At 51.0% G+C, this 22,092-nt stretch overlaps 1 protein-coding gene across 1 annotated transcript; it reads left to right on the forward strand.

Moving 5' to 3' along the window:
• Positions 1-7,535: 7,535 nt before the first annotated feature.
• LOC144248440 (uncharacterized) lies at positions 7,536-8,609 on the forward strand. Its single transcript, XM_077790608.1, has one exon. It carries the CDS (start codon positions 7,551-7,553, stop codon positions 8,487-8,489), a length of 939 nt encoding a protein of 312 aa, XP_077646734.1. The 5' UTR covers positions 7,536-7,550; the 3' UTR covers positions 8,490-8,609.
• Positions 8,610-22,092: the final 13,483 nt, after the last annotated feature.

The raw sequence follows: 22,092 nt of genomic DNA on the forward strand, positions 1-22,092 counted from the left end.
GAGCAGCGTGCACAGGGGGCACAGCCCCAGGACAGATGGGCAGGGCTGGGCAGGGCTGGGCAGGGCTGGGCAGGGACAGAGGCACCCAGGCCTTTGTCCCTGGGCTCGGGCAGCACCTCTGGAGGGCCCACAGAAGGAACTTTCCTCGGAGGCTGTCATGGTTTGACACTGGCACAATGCCAGTGCCCCCATGAAAATGTGATCCCTCCCTTGAATGATGTGAAGTGGAATCTAAACAGAGCAAAGCAGGCCCAAGCTTAATAACAGAAAAAAACTTTATTAAACTACTACTACAAAAGAAAAGAGAAAACTAAAGAAGGGAAAAAAAAAAGCACACAAAGATCAAATGAAAACCTTGCAAAACATTCCTCCCCCCACCACCCAACTCCAACAAACCACAGTGAGACACAATCTGGACCCCAATCAGGTTTCCACCCTCCAAACAATCGATACTCAGTCCATCGAGGGAACAGAGTCTCCCCTGTGCCACAGACCCCCCAAGAAACACACTCCACATCCTGTGTTTCCATGTCACACATGGCACCGCCCAGAGAAAAAGTTTGCCATGGTGACCCTTCTCCTTTCCATGCACAGTGCTCTCACCACCAATGCATGGATGGACAGACTGCTTTTAGGATTTTTCCTTTCAAGGATGCCCTGCCAAGAGGGGAGAAAACAACAGTTCAATTTTTCATTGTTTGGGACCACAGTCCCCCCCATTTTCCCCTGGGGCCGAGGGCTCGAGAGCACAGATCTTCTTCTCTTCTCTTTCCTTTCCAGGACAAGGGGGCGACACCACAAACCCCCTAACATTTCTCTGTTCACTTTTGTCTTTTTCCCAGCCGAAGCAGGTCTCTTGACTCACTGGCATCCTCCCAAAACACAGTCCCTCTTGAAGGAGAAGATTGGTTCAGGTTGTGGCTAACACGGAAAAGTCCAGCCAAAAGCCACTCCTTGTCCCCCTCCCATCTAGAATTCCTCCTTCTAACATCCCAGGGTCCAAGGTGTCCCTCTTCCTCTCTTTCAAACCGAGGAGGGGAAGGAAAAATTCACAAGCTTTCATTTCTCAAGGAAGGGTTAAAAGTCCGAACTCCCAGGGATGGCTCGATGCCCGGACATCCAGCAACTCCCACGCAACTGGGCACCTTGCAGCTTCCCCCCGCCGCTGACTGCCACTGTCTCTTTTCTCTCTCCTTCTCGGGAGAGAAACTCTGGGGTGGGGGGGGGAATGGAGATATCCCAGATTTCTTCCACCCTTCCATCTGCAGGGGCCAGCCCGGTTCCAGTCCTTCCACCACCCTTGGGACCTACCTTTCAGGCCATGGGGCTTCCCCTCTCCCACCCAGCTCGTGGCTGGGCAGGGGAGAGTTTGCACTGCACGCTGACCAGAACCAAAGAGAGCGAGTTCCCCTGGGAATTCTGCTTTTAACTCCTCTGTGTTCTCAGAGGCGTGTTCAACTTCAATTGGTCAATATCTAAATTGACCTCTTCCTTCGGGAAAAAAATTCTCTTTCTGTGTCAAACCACGACAGAGGGGCTGCACCTTGGTTCTCCCGTGCCCCTCCCTGAGGAGACTGGCAGGGGTTGCAGATTTTTGGCATTTGTCCTTGCTGCCCCTCACATCCCCCTGCCCCACAAACAGCCCCGAGCCACCCGTGAGGGACAGGCCCTGCTGTGCCTGGCTGGGCTCAGGGCTTGGCCTTTCTGCTTCCCCCAGCAAGCCCAGGCCTTGCTCAGCATTGCAGTTCCCTGCTCTGAGCCTTGGGCTCCCTGCAATCCTGGCCTCAAGGATCTGCTCTCACCAGTCCCTGGGAGCCTTTGGCAGTCCCTGCCCTCATTGGGGCTCTGTGATGCTCCAAGGGACTTGGAGTTTTGCTCCTGACTTCATGAGCAGCTTCTTCAGCTTTCTCTCAGTGCCTGAGGGTCCTGGACTCAGCTGAAGATCCATTGTAGGGCTCATTAAAGTACACAAAGCCCTCGGTGGGGCGGGCTTCCTCTTCCTGCAATTGTCTACAAGTTTTCAGGCCCTGTACAGCAGATTGGAGTCAGTTTAAAGATCCTTTAAGAAAAGAGATTTAATGGAACATTAATTATTTATTTTAACAGAGTATTTTTTTTTTTCCAGTTCAGAGAAGAGCTGATAGAAGTGATCTTGATGCTCACTGTCTCCTTAGGAGGTCTGGGCATGTAGAAGAATGAGCCCCCTGAGGGCTGACCCTGTTTGGACAAGCTGCTCCTCACCCCCAGCCTTACCATGTCTGACATTGCCCACCTGGCACTGACATCCCTGTGCCCTGCAGCAGAACCTTGTCCCTGAGCTCTGCAGCTCCATGTCCCAGCCCATTACACCATGTCCCACCTGCTCTCCTAAGGGCTCTGCTTGCACACACGTCCAGGAGAAGTTTTCCTGTTGAGAAAGAAAGAATGGAAAAGCTTGAGCAGGTTTCCTAAACAACAAACCCCACTCAGGAGCCACCTGCTCAGTACAGGCTGCCTGGAGTGGTGTCACCTTTCTACAAGGGACAGTATGACCAGAGCTGATCTCTGGAAGCAGAATTCTCTGAGTCTCCCAGCTGAATTATCTGTCCCTGTCCTTTCCCTGGATCTCTGTTGCAGATGGAAGCTGCTGGTGCCAGCCTCACCTTTAACCTCTCTTTGGAATGCAAACAGATGTTCCCAGCTGTGTTAAGCAGGATTTTCTCAATGTTTCTATCAATCTTTTGTGTTCCACATGGAACAAATTGGCCATTTTGGCACTGAGGGTGTGACATGGAAGCAAGGAGTCAATTGTGACCCTGGGGACCCATGAAACCAAGGGGCCATGGTGACACAGCAGGGCCACGTGGATCCAGTGGTCCATTGTGACACTGTGGATCCAAGGAGACCATGGAGACACCCCCAGAACCTCATGGAACCAAGGAGTCCATGGTGACCCAGCGGGGCTGCATGGAGCCAATGGTCCATGGTGACACTGCTCGTCTAAGGAGCGCATTTGTACACTGCAGAAGCTCATGGAGCGAGGTGGGCATTGTGACACTGAAGAACTTCATGGCACCAAATATCCATGGGGACACAGCAGGGCATCATGGAACCCAGGAACCGCTGTTGGCAGTGCAGAAACTCCTGGAACCAGGGGCCGTTGTGGCACTTGAGCACCAACACAGCTGCTGCACCTTGTCCCCTGCCCTGCACAGCTCCTTGGGAGGTACGGCAGGAGCAGAACCCTGGGAGCCTCGGGAATGCCCCTCTGGGATCCATGGCACACACTCCCAGGGGCTGGAATTCCAGTTCCCAGACAGGAAAAGATGTTCCTGCTCTTGAAGGCAAAGCTCTTAACTAGGAGCCACAATCCAAGTGGAGCAAGATCCTACAGTGACATTTCACTACCAGCCTTCCTAACTTCACCCATGGTTGTTGCATCTCATGGATTGGGAATGAAATCAGGGCAGGGTCTTTGGTGGGAGCTTCCCTGGCTCAAGGGAGACACTGAGAGAGAAACAGAGCAGGCAAAGGAAGGCAGGAGAGAAAGGAGGTGTTTTGGTTTGGAAAGACAGGTGTCTTCTAAGGAAGGCAGGAGCCTCCCCTGAAATGAAATAATGTAGGCTCTTTCTTTCTGAATTGTTATAAATTTGAAATTAAGGGGGGCTCTCAGGTAAAAATATGGGAGGAGGAATAACAGTTTTTTATTAGGGAAGAAGATGAAAATATGAACAATGCAGTGAACCAGAACAACACTGAGAGAGCCAGAATACAACCTGACACTCTGTTGAACAGGTTGTTGGTCACAGTCCAATTGGAATTGTGGCTGCAGTCCTCCTGGAGTGATAGGTGTGGTTCTGTTGGAGTAGTGATCCTGTAGAGAAGAGTGTCTTCTCCGGAAGAGGCAGTGCAAGAGGCAGCTGTTCCTCTGGAAAATCCAGCCCAGAAAAGCTGTGTTGGTGGGCCAGAATCTCAAGACTGGATGCAGGTAGGAATGCTTGGCTCCTCCCTCTGGGTGGAGCATCTCACAACAGTTCTTATCAGTCATGCTGTGACATTCAATAGCCCATTATCAGCAGATGTCTCCCCTGAGGGAGGATTGATTGTGGAAGAGATAAGGAAAACTGCCCACTTAACACAGGACAACTGCCATGCAGATGGCAAATAGAACACATCTTGCTTTTCAGTCTGGGACAGGAGGTCACAAAATCAGCTGAGAAGGCAGCACTCTGAAAAGCAAACCAGAACTGACAGAAAATGAATGGGACAGAAATCAATAATTCTGATCGTTTTATTTATTATCAAAATAAATCACAACCACCCAGCCCCACACAATTCTGATCCCACAACCTCAAATTTGGATCTCACTTCTCCCAATCTCCTTCCAACCCCATCTCATCCTGGAGACTGTGAATTGAGTAATTTTGGCATGGGGCTGAGGTGGGAACCAGCCATTTTGAGGTGGGATTGAGCAATTTTGGGGTTAGATTGAGGGGTTTCCAGTGGGATTCAGTCATTTTGAGGTGACAGACAAATCCACCTTGTTATTTGGAGTGCAAAGATATGGAGAATACTACCAGATATCCCCCAAGAAGCCACAAATCCTTCAGAATATGTTCCCAAACAATAAATTCCACCTCAAATACCTCTTAAATGGTGGGACTTTTGACATCTCTGGTCAATAACAATTTTAGTTATTTTTCAAGTGCTTTTAAGTGATAAAGACAAATTGGAAGAAAATTAGGGACAAACCAAAACCAGAGACCCCTTGAGCATCCTCTGAGCACTGGACAAAACAAACTCAGCAGAAATCAAATTTAACCCTCCATAAAATGCCTTGAGGAAGATTTGCTCTTCCCACAAGTCACTTGTATTGAAAATGCAAACAAATCCCAAACATTAATAAACCAACAACAGAGGCAATTCTGTGGCAATTCCAAATTTCATCAGTTCCAGCACAGTTCCAGCTCAGATGCTGGCAGGTTCTGATTAAAGAAAAGTCGAAATTTGTCCCAATACAGATTATTAAAAGGAAGGGAAAGGTCTGTGTAGCTGTCACAAAGGTGAGAGGGACCAAGAAAATAATGCTTCTCCCCCAAAAGCCCGTGAATTCAGGAGTTATTTGGGAATTTAGCTACTTGAGCTGGGCTTCTTGTAGGACTTTAGTAGCCTTGTGTTCCTCACCGCGTGGTGAATGATCCTTGTCAGTCTCGTTGGTATCATTTGTTCCCTTTCCTCCAGTGATTTTAACAAACTTTTCAGAGAAGGACAACAAAATATTTTCTTTACAATGGCCACCCACAAAAGCAATTTTCCTCATAAGTTCTCCCAAAAGTTGCTCAGCGTGTTATGAACAAAACAGCCTGGCAGGGACACTTGGCTCGAACTAAGTACTGACATTGAAATGTTAATTAGCTAATCGCTCCTGGGAATCACCTACACCCCCACCCAAACTAGGACTAGAATGCAAAATAAGCCAGTGGAATCATGGGAGAGGGTTTTTGGGGATGAAAAACACCCCAAAATGAAAAAGAGGGGCACAGTGGAGGGGGCTGGATGGGTGTGCTGGTTGGGGAAAAGGGAACCCCATCCCTAGTCTGTGTTTAACCTGTCACTATAACCTGCAGAGAACCAGATTGGACTGGGCTGTGGGAAGCAGGCACAAGGAATCAGACACTCTTCCTGGTGTTACCAGGAGGGAAGGAGAGGGATAGCTGCTGCTGGACCTTGGCAGCAGGCTCTGCACATCCCCCCACCCTGCGGCTACCAGTGTGCCAGGAGGAAAGGAGAGAGGACGCTCTGCTGATCCGGACTTCAGATACAGACTGGACACCTCTTCACCTCTGGCTACCAGCATGCCACGGAGACTCCAGGGACAGACTCTGCAGCCTTCTCACCCTTCGGCTACCAGAAGAAGCTACAACTCCCCCCCCCCGCCGAGCTGACTTTTTAATAAAGAGATGAACACTAATAAAGGCATAGACCCTGTTCATTTCAAGAGGAAGCTACATTGTAGTTTCTAAGATTTCCTCCAGAAAGAGCCACAAGCTCCTCAGAGGAGGGAACCAGGCTGTTGTCAAAGGCACTTGGGATCAGACAACAGTGCCCTGAAGTCACTCTGCCAAAATAATGTTGCAATCTGGTTAACAAAATTGTTAGAGAGATGCCTCTGCCCCAAATAAGGTGCTAACAAGACCAAATCCAAAGTGGATTTTATTGAACAGTACATGTGAGGTACAGAGAGATGGAAAGAAAGAGAAAAGGGGGGAGAGCAAGGGAGTGACAGGGACAGAAATGTCCCATGGGGCGGGGCAAGTGTGCCATTGTCCCCTGTGTGCGTGGCCTTCCCAGGGTGAGGGTTTTACACCTGAGCCAGTTTGGGTAAGGGGGGTGGTGTTCACCCCCCACCCCGAGCAGGGATTGCCTCACTGTTTCAGGTTACAGTGTCAGATGTAACCAAAAGTGTTTTCAGTCCCCATCTCCATAAACTGTTATCAACAGGTGGGGCAGTGTTCTTTATCTCTTCCATGGCTCAGCCCTGATAACGCTCTCCAGGGGCCATCTTCTGTTAATGGGCCATTGAGTGTCACTGCAGGACTGATAAAATTACATCATCCCATTGTGGGATGCTCCGCCCAGGGGGAGGAACCAAGCATTCCTATGTGGATATAATCTCACCCTTGCAACACCACAACCACCTTGACTACTGGATTCCCAGAGGACAAGAGCTCCATAAGCACCACTGGACCTTCAGAGCCGGATTGCAGCCCCCAGTTCATCAGACAGCTACCACCACCCTGAGCAACGGCGTGTCAGGTTATATCCTGATTCTGTGAGTTTAAACCAGCGTTTCTGTATCATTGCTTTGATCTTAATTTTCTTATTCAATTGTCATTCTGGCTAGACTCTCCCCCTGGTTTGCTTTGAAGCCAGTACAAAACTCACTTTGCTCATCACTTGTTTTCCTCCCAAAACAGGATTTCCCATACCCAAACATTCGCCACATGGAGAAGGTTGTGAGGAAGAGGAAGATGCCTCAGGACCCACAAGCAGGTGAGGAGGAAGTCAGTGCCCCTTTCCCCCTCTCTCCTGCTCCATCTCCCAGCCCAGCACAGCCCCCGGCTGCAGGACAGCCCCGCTGCTGGTGCCCTCCTGCTGGGGATGCCCTGGGGGGATCTCCTTGCCCTTCCCTGTGGCATGGAGGCAAATACCATCCTCTCTTTGTCCTTCCTACCCCAGAGCAGGAGCTGAGGATGGAGACCAGGAAGGATAAATCCCTGCAGCAGAACCTTATGGAAGAAGCTGTTTTAAGCAACTCCACAGCGCAGGAATCCAACAGGGAGGAAAATCCCCAGCGACACCACAGGAGGAGGGGCTGCAAGCCCAGCCCAGGATGCTCTGAGGAGGAAAGACCCACTCTGGGCCAGGAAGGTGGACAGAGCTTCAGCCAGAGCTCCAGGCAGAGCTCGGAGCTGGTGGTCCCTGAGCAGCAGCATGATGGGGAGAAGCTCTACGAGTGCTCAGAGTGTGGGAAGAGCTTCAGGCAGATCAATAATCTGAAACGACACCTGATGATCCACACCGGGGAATGGCCCTATGAGTGTGGGGAGTGTGGGAAGGGCTTCCGCTGGAGCTCCCACCTCATCAGGCACCAACGCATCCACACTGGGGAGAGGCCCTACGAGTGTGGGGAATGTGGGAAGGGCTTCAGCTGCAGCTCTGCCCTTTTCAGCCACCAACACATCCACACTGGGGAGAGGCCCTACGAGTGTGGGGAATGTGGGAAGGACTTCAGCTGCAGCTCTGCCCTTGTCCGCCACCAACACATCCACACTGGGAAGAGGCCCTATGAGTGTGGGGAATGTGGGAAGGACTTCAGCTGCAGCTCTGCCCTTGTCCGCCACCAACGCATCCACACTGGGAAGAGGCCCTATGAGTGTCCCAAGTGTCAGAAGCGGTTTCACAGCAGCTCCAGTCTCCTTGTACATCAGCAGATTCACACGGATGAGAGGCCCTTCCGCTGCCCTTACTGCAGGAAGGGCTTCAAGCAAAACTCCCACCTCATCATGCACCAGCGCATCCACACTGGGGAGAGGCCCTACGAGTGTCCCAAGTGTCAGAAGCGGTTTCACAGCAGCTCCAATCTCCTTGTACATCAGCGGATTCACACGGATGAGAGGCCCTTCCGCTGCCCTTACTGCAGGAAGGGCTTCAAGCAAAACTCCCACCTCATCATGCACCAGCGCATCCACACTGGGGAGAGGCCCTACATGTGCCCCACTTGTGGGGAGAGGTTTCACAGCAGCTCAAATCTCCTCCTGCATGAGCGGGTTCACTCCGAGGAGAGGCGTTTCCTCTGCCCCGACTGTGGTAAGGGCTTCAAGCAGAACTCCCATCTTGTCAGCCACCAACGCATCCACACTGGGGAGAGGCCCTACTTGTGTCCCCAGTGTGGGAAGAGCTTCACCCGGAGCTCTCACTTGACCAAACACCAACGGAGCCACTGGTAAGGGAAGTCCTGAAAATTCCCCAGCTGCAGGAAGAGCTTTGTGCACTGATCCATCTTCATTCCCCATTGGAGGACAATGTTGGGAAGAGCCCTGGTGATCCATGTTCCCTGTGATCCATGCTGGGAAGACATATGTCCCTTTTCTTGCCCCTACCAATGACCTGATGTGGGATTGAAGAACATGAGGGTCTGGCCATGGCCCTGTCACTACATTCACTCCCACCTCAGGTCATTGCCAGGGGCAGGAAAGGGACTCTCTCTGTCTTTCCCTGAGGAGACGGGTGTCCTTTCCATGCAGGAGGAAACACGTGGCCAGGAAGATACAATTGATGGTGATGTAGTTTTCCCTGTAAATAGTTTTCTTATCCCTTCTGTTGTCAATTTTTTTTCTATTCCTGTTTGTTCCTCATCTCGTTGCTATTCCCAGTAAATTGTTCTTATCCCAGCCTGGGATCTTTCCCTTTTTTCATTCAATGGAAGGTGGGAGGGCAATGAGTGCATGCAAGGTTTTAGCAGGAGCAGGAAATTGAGAAATGCCATTCCTGAACCCCAGCCCGTGGAAACCGAGCATCCCAGCTGGTGCCAGCCCTGGTGGCCATGGCAGCAGCCTTGGGAGCGGGTCCCTGGCTGGGGCTGAGGGAACCTCTTCACTCTGGTGCCCAGGGACAGGAGTGGAGGGAGCGGCTGCAGCTGAGTTGGGGCCGGCTTACGTTGGATCTCAGGAAAAGGTTTTTGCCCAGAGGCTGCTGGGGCACTGCCCAGGCTCCCCAGGGAAGGGTCCCAGCTCCAGGGCTCTCTGAGCTCCAGCAGCGTTTGGACAGCGCTGCCAGGCCCAGGCTGGCAGTGTTGGGGTGTCCTGTGCAGGGCCAGCAGTTGGACTCGAGGATCCTGATGGGTCCCTCCCAGCTCAGCCAATTCTGTGGTTCTGGGATCCATGACCCTGGGGATGGGAGTGCCAATGGTTGCCATGGCAACGGGCTCCAGGCCTGAGCTGGTGTCCATGGCAACCACCCCTGGCATGGGGTCTCCATGGAGCTGCCCAGGGACTGACCATAGCAACAGGGGCTGGGGATGGTTATGATGGAAACTGACCATAGCAACAGGGGCTGGGGATGGTTGCCATGGAAACTGACCATAGCAACAGGGTTTCCTGGTGATGGTTGCCTCCTTAGGATGAGATTTGTCACAGGATCTCAGAGGGGTTCCATGGGGACTTTCCAAGAGTCTCCAGGCTGTTTTTAAGAGCTGGAGTGTCACACACAGAGACAGGGGCTCCATGGAGCCCTCTCAAGGGTTTCTGGGGATGGCAAGACCCGTGTGGTCAGAGGCAGTCACAGCCATTCCATGGTGACATCCCAGGAAACCTTGGGCTGCAAAGGCACTGATGTGTCACAGGCACTCACGGGGGCTCCACAGTGACATCCCAGGAGTCCCCAGGCTGCCAAAGAGCCGGGATGTCACACATACTCCTGTCATGTGCAGAGTGGGAGCTTCAGGCAAAAGCTTTATTTCATTATTGGAGAAACTCCTGCTGAGTCATGAGATGGAAAAATGACACCCAACAGCCACCATGGATCCTCAAACCCCTGCAGGGCCTCCAGACTTCTACAATTCCTTTTAAGAGAAGAGACTGGGAGTGACTGAATCCACACCCAGCCCCAGAATTTGTCAAAGGTTTATGTATAAATGATTGGACAGGATAGAATTGAACAATTTGTCAATGCAATTTTCTCTACAGGATTAATGATGGAATACCAGATATATTTATATAAATACAATCAGATCATGATTAGATAATAAGCTCTTAACCAGAGTTATTTACTCCACAGTCCAGAATCTATAACAATTATAGCATATTCTGCACTAGGAAGCAATTTTGAAGTCAAGAGGGCCTTGCTGGAGTTGTTTGAGCCCATTGCAGGCAGCGCCTCCTGCTCCAGCAGGAACTGCCTTTCCTGTGCCAGGAGCAGGACAGGTCCCGCTGCAGGAACAGCCCCAGGCCAGCCCCAGCACAGGGAAGGCCTCGGGCACAAGGGCAGAGTGCCGTGCTGGGAGCTGTGCCAGGGACAGCCCGAGGCACCAAAGGCACCTTGGCAGCAGCAGCTGCTTGCAGGGCATGGCCAGAAGCCTCCCTTGCAACCCGGCCTGGTGGCCAGCGCTGCAGAGCTGCTGCCTCAGGGCTCATTTCTGGCTGGGCTCTGAAAAGCCACTTCTGCTCCAGGAGCCTGACTGGGAAGCCATTGGCCCAGCACCTTGGGGACAAGATATTATCAACAAACTCTTCATGCCAGCAGAGACAAGGCAGGGGCAGAGGAAAGGGGAGAGCCAGGCCCAGGGGACAGGGCTGCCATGGTGATGGCTGTGAGGTCACTGCCCTGCAGCAGCCTGGCTGCCCTCAGCAGACATTTTGGCCAGAACTGTTGTGAGGGCACCCAGCACATCCAAGAACCCACACAACAGGAATTCCATCCTTGGGGAGGGGAGGGGATTTCACTGGGTCAGGTTGCACACACTCCCTGATTTTTGAGCATTCCTGGGATGGGAAATCCACTTCTCTGGAAAAACATTTGCCATTTTGTGCCACTCTCATCACTGTAAATATTTCCTCCTTCTAACAAATTTAAATGCACTCTCATTCAGTTTAAAGATATTGACCATTGTTCTGTCACTGCTAGACTTGGGAGAAAATAACTTTGATAACTATTTTTCCATTTTCACAGACCTTGGGGAGGACCCAAATATCTCCCAAGATGGGGTTTGAAGGCTTCATCACATAACGAACACGTAGAGGCTGCAGGCTCTGGGCTCAGTTGTGTGCAGACTGAGGACAGAACAGGAGTAGCCAGGGAAGGATTGAAGGGTGGTTCCACAGATGCTGGAGTTTTATTTCATTGCATAAAACAGCTGGAGAAAGAAATAATGGCACCAAAGGTGTAGAGTGCCCCTGCCCAATGAGGTGGGAATTTTACCCAGACACAGCATCTGGCGAGAGCGTGACTTAAAGAAGATTCCACCCCTCCACGCTGTGGGGTGTGCCCTTGAAAACCTGGGAAAAGACACTCTACCCTATCTGATCAAATGAGGAATGGCCCCAGAATGTTCTTATTTTTCTGTACCCTTATTGGCTTAAATTGTGCTGCAATGTCCCCATTGTAGTTTTTTCCATTGATTGTCCTCCTCAATCCACCCCTTTGCAGTCTCCTGCTCCTCTTAATATTGGACCTTGATCCTAAACTCCACCCCTACCCTGTAATATAAAAGTCTTGACCCTACCACCTCGTTTCTTGTGTATGTCCCTGGGAAAATGAAGAATCCTCAGTTTTCTAAACCAAGACCTGTCCTGTTGCCTTCCTTTCCCTGTTGGTCATTGGTGTCTGCCTGAGGTCTGAGACTCTGGGGCCTGGGGCAGTTGTTGTGCCTTTTGCTGCAGCAGAACACAACAGTGCTTTCCTCCCTATGGAAAAAATAACCGTCCTTATCTATGCAGAAATTGCGGGAATTGGGCTTCCAACTCCCAAATTCCCTATATCCAAGGGTTGCTTTCAGACAAAAGCTACCAGGAAAGAGAGGTCTGGTTGCCCTTGGCCCCTGGTGGCCGCCTTTCATCTGCCCCTCTAACGCTGGTGTTCCGTGCTTTCCTTCCTTTGGAAAGAACCATCCTCCTCCAAGTGTCCATGTCTAAAATTTGGATTCCACCTATAAAATTCCCTATATCCAAGGGTTGCTCCCAGACAAAATCTGCCAGTACCATCAAGTCTGGCTGGCCTTGGCCTCAGGTGGCTGCCCCTGCCACACTGGGGCTCAGTTCTTTCCTTCCCATGGAGATCACTGTGACACTGTGGCACCTCATGGAACCAAGGGGCCATGGTGACACCGCGGGGCATCATGGACCCAGAGACCATTATGACTCTGTGGGGCCTGATGGAACCATGGAGACCATTCCTACCCTTCAGGGCCTCATGTCACCAAGGGGGCATTGTGACACCTCAGGGCCTCCTGGAAGCCTGCAAGCTCTGGCTGTCCTTGTCCTCTGGTGGTCACCTCTCATTCCCCCAGGAAACATTGGCACACTGTTCCTTCATTCCTGTGGTAAAGAACCGGCCTTCATGTCCAGGGACCATGGCCAAAATTAGAATTTGGCCTCCCAATTTCCGTAGATCCAAGGATGCTCCTACACAAAAGTAGCCAGGACAGACAGGTCATGCTGGCCCTGTCATCTGGTGATTTTCTTAGACTCTGAGCTGAATGTTTTCATTTGAAAACACCTTGGAGAGGGCCCAGAGATCTCCCAAGGAGGGGTTCTGAGCCCTTGGGCACATAGCCACTACATATGGACAAAGGAGCTCTGTGCTCTGTGCTGCCATGGTGGTTTTGCATCACGGAAGGGATGTCCTGGGAGAAGCTTCTAGCAGTTTCCTCTGTGTCTGACAAAAAACAATCAGTAATTAGCTTTGAGAGCTGACAGTCTGTTAAAGCACTAAGGAAGCTGCAGACGCCTCTGTGCAGACACAAGTTCCAGATGAGAAAGCCTGGCTGGGTCTCTCTCCCTTCTGGCCCCACAGAGGTGCCGAGGCCGGCCCAGCCCCGTCTCGGCCGTGGGGCCGGGCGGCTCCTGCCGTGGGGCCGGGCCCCTTCCCAGGGAGCCGCCAGGCGCCATCGGCTGCCGGGCAGGGCAGGGGAGGCCGCGGGGCCGAGGCCGGGCCGTGGCTGCGGGTGCTGACATCTGGCCCTGCCGAGCCCTGCCCCGCCGCCAGCCCGGGCCCGGCCAGGATCCGCCGGGCCCCAGGAGCAGCCCCGGGCCGGGCCGGCTCGGCCAAGGCTCTGCCGCCCTTGGGCTTCGCCCGCAGCCGGCGGGCAGGGCAGGAGAAGCCATCGGCCCCGGCCGTGCTGCTGCTGGGCTCTGGCCTGGCTGCTGAGATCCTGGCCCTGCCCCAGCGCGGCCCAGCCTGACACAGCCCCAGCGCAGCCGCTGCAGAAACCTCCATGGCAAAACAGCTCCGGCCGCAAGCACCGAGCCCAGCCGGGCTCACGGAACCATCTGCAGCCCCGGGAGATATTGACTCTGCCAGTGCTGCCATCCTCCCTCCAGTGAGAGAAAAGGACACAGGGCAGGCACACAGAGGAGCAACATGAACACACCGAGGGCAGGGAAGGGGAAGTTGAGTCCCAGATGGGAGGGATGAGGAGATGCCTTGATCTTGGGGCTGAAATCCTCTTGTAAAGCTATGGAGAAGGATGTCACTGATGCATCAGACTCTCTTTTTCACTATAATGCATTGAAATTATGGGGAGATGACTTGTTTCAGCAAAGGCCTCCATGCTAAAGTAAGCAAATGTTGAAGTAGCTGTGATCCAATGAGAGGTTTGAACAGAGAAAGGGAGAACAGTGATGAGACCCTGTGCCCTCAGGGAGAGAAGAAGACCTCTGTTCCCAGAGATGAAGATGATTTCAGAAACATATGAAGAGAACCTTTGCTCTTAAACAGCTCATTTTGAAACTAATACCCCATAACTTGGCCTGGCCCATAAACACAGCTGTGGGAAAAAGTGGGAAAAGATGGGAGGGAGTTCACGATTGCAGATTTCTCCAGGCCACTGCTATTTGTGAAAATGAAAACTCATGAGATAACTGTTTTCTTGTGGATAAGTCTCCATAACATTAACAAGAGGAACTTCTCTCCCTAAGTGAAGTGAAAAAAGACTATTTTAGAGGTGGTAAACTGACTGAAAATTTTAGGTTTTGTCTCTTTACATTGTCAGGTTTTATGGAGAGAGGAAATGTTCTGAAAATTTTGTTCTGATTCTTATTACTCTTTCTTTAGTTATTGTTAATACAATTTTATTTATACCCTTTTAAAATTTTGAAACCACTTTCCCTTTCTTCTAATCCTATCTCACAGCAGGAAATGAGTAAGTATATTCTAGTGAGTGCACTGGTAATTAGCCAGCACTGAGCCCACCACACTAATTGATGCATTGGCCAAGACATCTCAAAACGGTGAACCAAAACCACTACAGAAACTTCCTGATGAACTGCACCAGAGCAGAGAGAAAACAAGGCAGAGCCATGGTTTGTAAGGAATTGCTTGACCCTAATGAGCCCCGGGGTGCATTTGGAGCTGAGCCCTGGAACCTCAGGGCCTGAGAGGAGATTGCACAAACCTTTCCCGAAGTCAAAGTCAGAGAAAAACCCCAAAGTGGTTGGAGTCTAAAGCATTAATGGGAACTGCAAAGGTCCATCTATACCACAGGCTCTTCATGGAGTCCTTGGAGGAGAGACCTGGAGGCCAGGATGGCACAAAAACCTCTCAGAGACTGAAAATGGCGCAAAGAACTCTCAATGTGGAAAGGAAAATCCAAAGTACCTTACAAAAGTTAAGAATCTAAAAGTATTCATGAGCTCCACTGAGTGTCAGTATAAAGTTCTAAAGGGACTCATTAAAGCAGATAATTGGGGCCATGATTGCACAAACCTCTCATAGAGTCTGTAGAAAAAGGGAAACACCAAGTACCTTAAAAGAACTGAAGTACCATGAAGCATTAATGGGCCCCACTGAGTGTTGTTCCTGACAAAGCCTCTCCATGGACTAATTACAGCAGATAATTGGAGGCCAGGATTCCAGAAAACTCTCAGAGACTCCTAGCCCAAAGGAAAGGCCAAAGGAAAAGCCAAAGTCCTTTGAAAAACCTGCAGCCCCTGGGAGCATGAAGGAGCCCCCAGGGCCATTCCTGACCAAGGCTCCCCAGGGACTCCTTCCAGCAGATCCTTGAGGCCACTGGGATGTGGGCATGGGGGGGATGCTGAGGGCAGGAGCAGGGGCTGACAGTGCCCAGCCTGGCTGGGGCTGTGCCAGGAGGCCCCAGGGCCTCAGGACAAGGTGTCTCCTCACAGCCCTTGGTGGCACAGACCCTGCTGTGCCCCAGGGCACCAAGACTTGGCTTCTCTTTGTCCCCACCTGCCATCAGTGCCTCCAGTTCTCTGCTCTGTCTGGGGCCTGGGGACACTTTCTCAGTCGTGTCTCTCAGTGGGACCCATTAAGAGTCCAAGAAACTTTGGAGTTGGATTGTGACTTGGAGTTCTGGAGAGGTTTCTGCAGCCCCCTCTCAGGGCCTGATGTTCAGGGCCTGAGCACAAAGCCCCAGAGGGTCATTAAAGTCCTTGTGCTGTGTTTGTGCTGCTGAGCTGGGCCGGGCTCCTGGCACAGAGGATGATCCTGGCAACCAAGCAGAGCTTCAAAAGCACATTTCTCTTGCTGAGCAGCTCTTCTCCCAGCCCAGCAGGGCTGGGGCACTGCCTGCAGCCAGCCCAAGCACAGCACAGAGGCACAGAGAGCTTCAATCAGTCAGGGCTGGGAAGGGGCTGAGAAGCGCCTGGGGCAGAATCACTGCCAGCCCTTGGCACAGGAACCTCTGGCTGCAGGACAATGCAGCTGCAGCTCCTGGAGAGATCTCCTAAAGCTGGAACATCCCAATGCCCACAGAGCCTGTGAGTACATTCTCTGCTCATCCCCTGTGCAGAGCAGCCAGGGGTGCCCAGGGCTGTCCTGCAGAGCAGGGTCCTGCAGCCCAGGGCGCTGTGCTGGGCCAGGGACTCTGCTGCCTGCCAGGGACAGCTCTCAGCCGGCCCTGGAGCTGCTCCCAGCGCTGGCCAGGAGCTGTGGGGGGAAGGAGCCACCCTGAGCAGGGCAGGTGCTGCTGCTGAGAGGGGCTGGCTGGGGCAGGGCTGCTCCCAGCTCCAGACCAGCCTGGGCACAGCTCCGGAGGACACTTCCCCAAGGAGGTAAGCCTGGGATTGCTGTAATGATCAGGAGCTTTCCTGAGACTGTTTTCAATTTCCTGGTTGGAGAAAGATGGGAATGTTGGGGTGATGACATAAACATTTTTACTTTTTATACATTTTTCTTATATTTGTACCTCTGTAAATTACTATTTTATAATTATATACCATTATATAGTTATAATATTATAATCCTTACTTAACTATTAAACTCTAATTAACTCTATTAACATACTATTATATAACTGTAATCCTTAACTATCTCTAGTACATTTCCTTACTTTTATCTTATATTTTAGAACAATAAACTGACTGTCTAAACACATTCCTGAAATACTGCATAGTCTTATTATCAGGAAGAGGACCTACGAGAATAACATTTTGGTTTTTGACCAAAATATGAGCAGTCACAACAAAAAGTAAAGGCATAGTAGCCCTTGGACCCACTCCAATGGTTTGAGCCTGGGGAGTGTAACTGGGGCAACTGAATCTCCTATTGGATGTTCCTATTAAATACCCTAATTAATTAACCTTAATAAATTGTTGAAATCAGGGACTGGGTGTCCCCTGGGGACACTTGGAAGCTTCCAATAAAGGTCTGTTTTTTACTGTAGTCTTCTAACACCGTTGCAAGGGGTTTTTTGTTTTTTTTTTTCTCTTTTGATTATAGACAACAGGGGGTTGAGAGAAGCAGAACAGGAATTGAAATCCCAGAATGACAGAACATTCTGAGTTGAAAGGGACACACAGGATCATCAAAGGAATGTTTGAACATTTACAGAGACTCCAGAACTGTGACTTTGGCTGGTCAGTGTCTCTGCTGGGAGCCTCCCAAAGGGCCTTCAGCCACTCCTCAGCCCTGGGCAGCAGCAGCATCACCTCTGCAGGGCCCAGCAGGGCTCTCCTGAGCTGCCCTTGCCCAGCTGCACACAGAGCCTGCCCCAGCCAGGGCCCTGCACACAGGCAGATTTCTGTAGGGTGGGCCGAAAGCAGAGGGGGCTGAGCAGAGCAGTGCTGGGGGAACAAACCCATCCAGCCCCTCACCTTCCCTCAGCCACAAGGAATCCTTTGCCTCTCACATCTCTCAGTGGCAAATTCTGAGTGCAGCAGGAATGCTGGGGAGTTCTGACCTCAGAAGGCCAGCAATGATGTGTGGGTAGGAAAACAATTCCTTAAACCAACTCCTGACATCTGTTTTGTTTCCCTTAGAAGTATGAGTGCAGATGGTATCAAGCCTCTCTGCAATAGGAATTACTCCCCTAATAAATCCTGAATATCCAGCCTTGCCCCTCTGCTAAATGGCCACAAACACAGGGCAGCAGGACAAGGATGGCTCCTCGAGAGCCCCCACACACTGCCCTGGCTGCTTCTGGCACATTCAGCCAGCACAACTGGAGCTCAGGCAGGGACCTGGGTGAAGGTTTTCCCAGAGCAGGAACAAGGGTGGGTAAGTCCCAGCAGGACAGGCTGCAGGGAATGGCCCAGGTTTGGCTCCAAGCAGCCTCTCCTGACTTGTCCCTGTCCTTTCTCCATGAACTAGTGCCCATGTGCAGCCACAGCAAATGTCCAACAGCAGCTCCATCAGCCACTTCCTCCTGCTGGCACTGGCAGACACGCGGCAGCTGCAGCTCCTGCACTTCTGCCTCTTCCTGGGCATCTCCCTGGCTGCCCTCCTGGGCAACAGCCTCATCATCAGCGCCGTAGCCTGCGGCCACCACCTGCACACGCCCATGTTCTTCTTCCTGCTCAACCTGGCCCTCAGCGACCTGGGCTCCATCTGCACCACTGTCCCCAAAGCCATGCACAATTCCCTCTGGGACACCTGGAACATCTCCTACACGGGATGTGCTGCTCAGTTTTTTTTTTTTCTTTTCTGTGCTGCAACAGAACATTTCCTGCTGACCATCATATGCTACGACTGCTACGTGTCCATCTGCAAACCCCTGCACTACGGGACCCTCCTGGGCAGCAGAGCTTGTGCCCACATGGCAGCAGCTGCCTGGGCCAGTGCCTTTCTCAATGCTCTGCGGCACACAGCCAATACATTTTCCATGACCCTGTGCCATGGCAATGCTCTGGGCCAGTTCTTCGGTGATATCCCACAGATCCTCAAGCTATCCTGCTCCAATTCCCACCTCAGGGAACTTGGGCTTCTTGTGGTTACTAGCAGTTTATCATTTTGTTGTTTTGTGTTCATTGTTTTCTCCTATGTACAGATCGTCACGGCTGTGCTGAGGATCCCTTCTGAGCAGGGATGGCACAAAGCCTTTTCCACCTGCCTCCCTCACCTGGCTGTAGTCTCACTCTTTGTCAGCACTGCAGAATTTGCTCAACTGAAGCCCGCATCAATGTCCTCCCCATCCCTGCATCTGGCCCTGTCAGTTCTGCGCGACGAAATCCTGCTCAGCGTGGGCAACTGAGCCCTTGAAGGACTTAGTGTCAGGTCAAGGCTTGCTTTCCCTCCCAAAGCCTTCCCTTGGCAGCCTTGGGCAGGGGATTCATCCTCCCTCCCTCCTCCTTCCCACAGACTTGCTCAGAACCACTCTGTGGGCATTTCCATTCTCTGTGTCTGTCCTCAAGTGCATTGCCAACCTGGGTCAGTCCTGGCCCTGTCTTGAGCTCCCAGGAGCTCACAGGCTGAGATGGCTACGCTCAGCCACACCAGGACCCTGCCCCTGCCAGCAGCACCCCCACAAGGAGCAGTTGCAGCAGCAGCAGCAGCAGCAGCAGCAGCAGCAGCAGAAGCAGCAGCAGCAGCAGCAGTGGGGCTGTCCTGCAGCTGGGAGCCAGGCTGAGCTGGGAGATGGGGCAGGAGAGAGGGGGAAAGGGGCACTGACTTCCTCCTCACCTGCCTCGGTGTCCCAGGGCATCTTCCTTTTCCTTGCAACCTTCTCCTCCATCTGGCGAATGTTTGGGTATGGGAAATCCTGTTTTGGGAGGTAAACAAGGGATGAGCACAGTGAGTTTGTTACTGGTTGGAAGGCAAACCAGGGGGACAGTCTAAGCCAGAAGGACAATTGAATAAGATAATTAAGATCAAGGCAATGATGCAGAAACACTGGTTTAAACTCACAGAGTCAGGATATAACCTGACACCCCGCTGGTCAGGGTGGTGGTAGCAGTCTGATGAAATGGTGGCTGCAGTCCAGCTGGAGTGATGAACGTGATTCTGTCAAAGTGGCGATCCTGTAGAAGGGTCTGGTCTTCCTCTGAAGGTCCAGTGGTGCTTATCGAGCTCTTGTCCTCTGGGAATCCAGTAGGCAAGGTGATCGTGGTGTTGCAAGGGTGAGATTATATCCAGGCAGGAATACTTGGTTCCTCCCCCTGGGCGGAGCATCCCACAATGGGATGATGTAATTTTATCAGTGCTGCAGTGACACTCAATGGACCATTAACAGAAGATGGCCCCTGGAGGGCGTTATCAGGGCTGAGCCATGGAAGAGATAAAGAACACTGCCCCACCTGTTGATAACAGTTTATGGAGATGGGGACTGAAAACACTTTTGATTACATTTGACACTGAAACCTGAAACAGTGAGGCAATCCCTGCTCGGGGTGGGGGGTGAACACCACCCCCCTTACCCAAACTGGCTCAGGTGTAAAACCCCCACCCTGGGAAGGCCACGAACACAGGGGACAATGTCACACTTGCCCTGCACCAGGGGAGATCTCTGTCCCTGTCACTCCCTTGCTTTCTCCCCTTTTCTCTTCCTTTCCATCTCTCTCTACCTCACATTTACTGGTCAGTAAAATTCACTTTGGATTTGGTGTTGTTAGCACCTTATTTGGGGCAGGGGCATCTCTCTAACAATTTTATTAACCAAACTGCAATATTACTTTGCACAGTGAGTTCAGGGCACTGTTGGCTGACCCCAAGTGTCTTTGACAACAGCCTGGTTCCCTCCTCTGCAGAGGTTCTGCTTCTTTCCGAAGGAACTCTTGGAAACTTTGATGCAGCTTCCTCTGAGCAACTTTTGGGAGAACTTATGAGGAAAGTGGAAGCTGTGGGTGGCCAGGGTAAAGAAAATATTTTGTTTTCCTGCTTTGAAAAGTCTGTTAAAATCACTGGAGGAAAGGGAACAAATGATACCAGCAAGACTGACAAGGATCATTCACCCCAAGGTGAGAAACACAAGGCTACTAAAGTCCTACAAGAAGCCCAGCTCAAGTTATTCCGAAATAACTCCTGAATTCACAAGATTGGGGGGAGAAGCATTATTTTCTTCATCCCTGTCACCTTTGTGACAGCCACACAGACTGTTCCCTTCCTTTTAATAATCTGTATTGGGACAAATTTCAATGTTTTGTTTTTTGGAACCTGCCAGCATCTGAGCTGGAGCTGTGCTGGAACTGATGAAATTTGGAATTACCACAGAATTGCTTCTGTTGTTGGTCTATTAATATTTGGGTTTGTTTGTGTTTCCATCAGAAGTGACTTGTGGGAAGAGCAAAACTTCCTCAAGGCATTTTATAGAGGGTTAAATTTGATTTCTGCTGAATTTGTTTTGTCCAGTGCTCAGGGGATGCTCAAGGGGTCTTGGGTTTTGGTTTGGCTCTAATTTTCTTCTGATTTGTCTTTATCATTTAAAAACACCTGAAAAATTACTAAAAAGAGTATTGACCAGAGATGTCAAAAGTCCCACCATTTAAGAGGTATTTGAGGTGGAATTTACAGTTTGGGAACATATTCTGGAGGATTTGTGGGTTCTTGGGGGTTATCTGGGAGTATTCTCCATATTTTTGCGCTCTAAAAGCCAAGGTGGATTTGTCTGTCACACGAAAATGACTCAATCCCACCTCAAAATGGCTGGTTCCCACCTCACTCCCATGCCAAAATTACTCAATTCCTCAGCCTTCAGGATGAGATGGGGTTGGAAGGTGATTGGGAGAAGTGAGATCCAAATTTGAGGGTGTGGGATCAGGATTGTGTGGGGACGGGTGGGTGTCATTTATTTTGATAATAAATAAAACTTTCAGGATTACTGATTTCTGTCCCATTCATTTTCTGTCAGTTCTGGTTTGCTTTTCAGAGTGCTGCCTTCTCAGCTGATTGTGTTTGTGTCCTCCTGTCCCTGACTGAAAAGCAAGATGTGTTCTATTTGCCATCTGTATGGCAGTTGTCCTGTGTTAAGTGGGCAGTTTTTCCTTATCTCTTCCACAGTTAATCCTCCCTCAGGGGAGACATCTGCTGATAATGGGCTATTGAATGTCACTGCATGACTGATAAGAACTGTAACACCCCATTGTGAGATGTTCCGCCCAGAGGGAGGAGCCAAGCATTCCTACCTGCATCTAGTCTTGAGATTCTGGCCCACCAACACAGCTTTTTCTGGGCTGGATTTCTCAGAGGAACAGCTGCCTCTTCCTCTTCAGAGGAAGACACCCTTTCCTATAGGATCACTGCTCCAACAGAACCACACCTAACACTCCTGGAGGACTGCACCCACAGTTCCCATTGGACTCCAGCCAACACCCTGTCCAACAGGGAGTCACATTGTATTCTCACTCTGTCATTGTTGTTTTAGTTTACTGCATTGTTTATTTTATAGTTCTATTTTCTTCCCTAATAAAAAACTTATTCCTGCTCCCATATTTTTTTACCTGACAGGCCCCCTTAATTTCAAATTTATAACAATTCTGAAAGATTCTACATTTTTCCATTTCAGGGGAGGCTCCTGCCTTCCTTAGAAGACACCTGTCTTTCCAAACTAAAACACCTCCTTTCTCTCCTGCCTTCCTTTGCCTGCTCTGTTTCTCTCTCAGTGTCTCCTTTGACCCAGGGCAGCTCCCACCAAAGACCCTGTCCTGATTTCATTCCCAATCCATG

The sequence above is a fragment of the Lonchura striata genome, unplaced genomic scaffold (genome assembly GCF_046129695.1).
Source record: "Lonchura striata isolate bLonStr1 unplaced genomic scaffold, bLonStr1.mat Scaffold_126, whole genome shotgun sequence".
Lineage (NCBI taxonomy): Eukaryota > Metazoa > Chordata > Aves > Passeriformes > Estrildidae > Lonchura > Lonchura striata.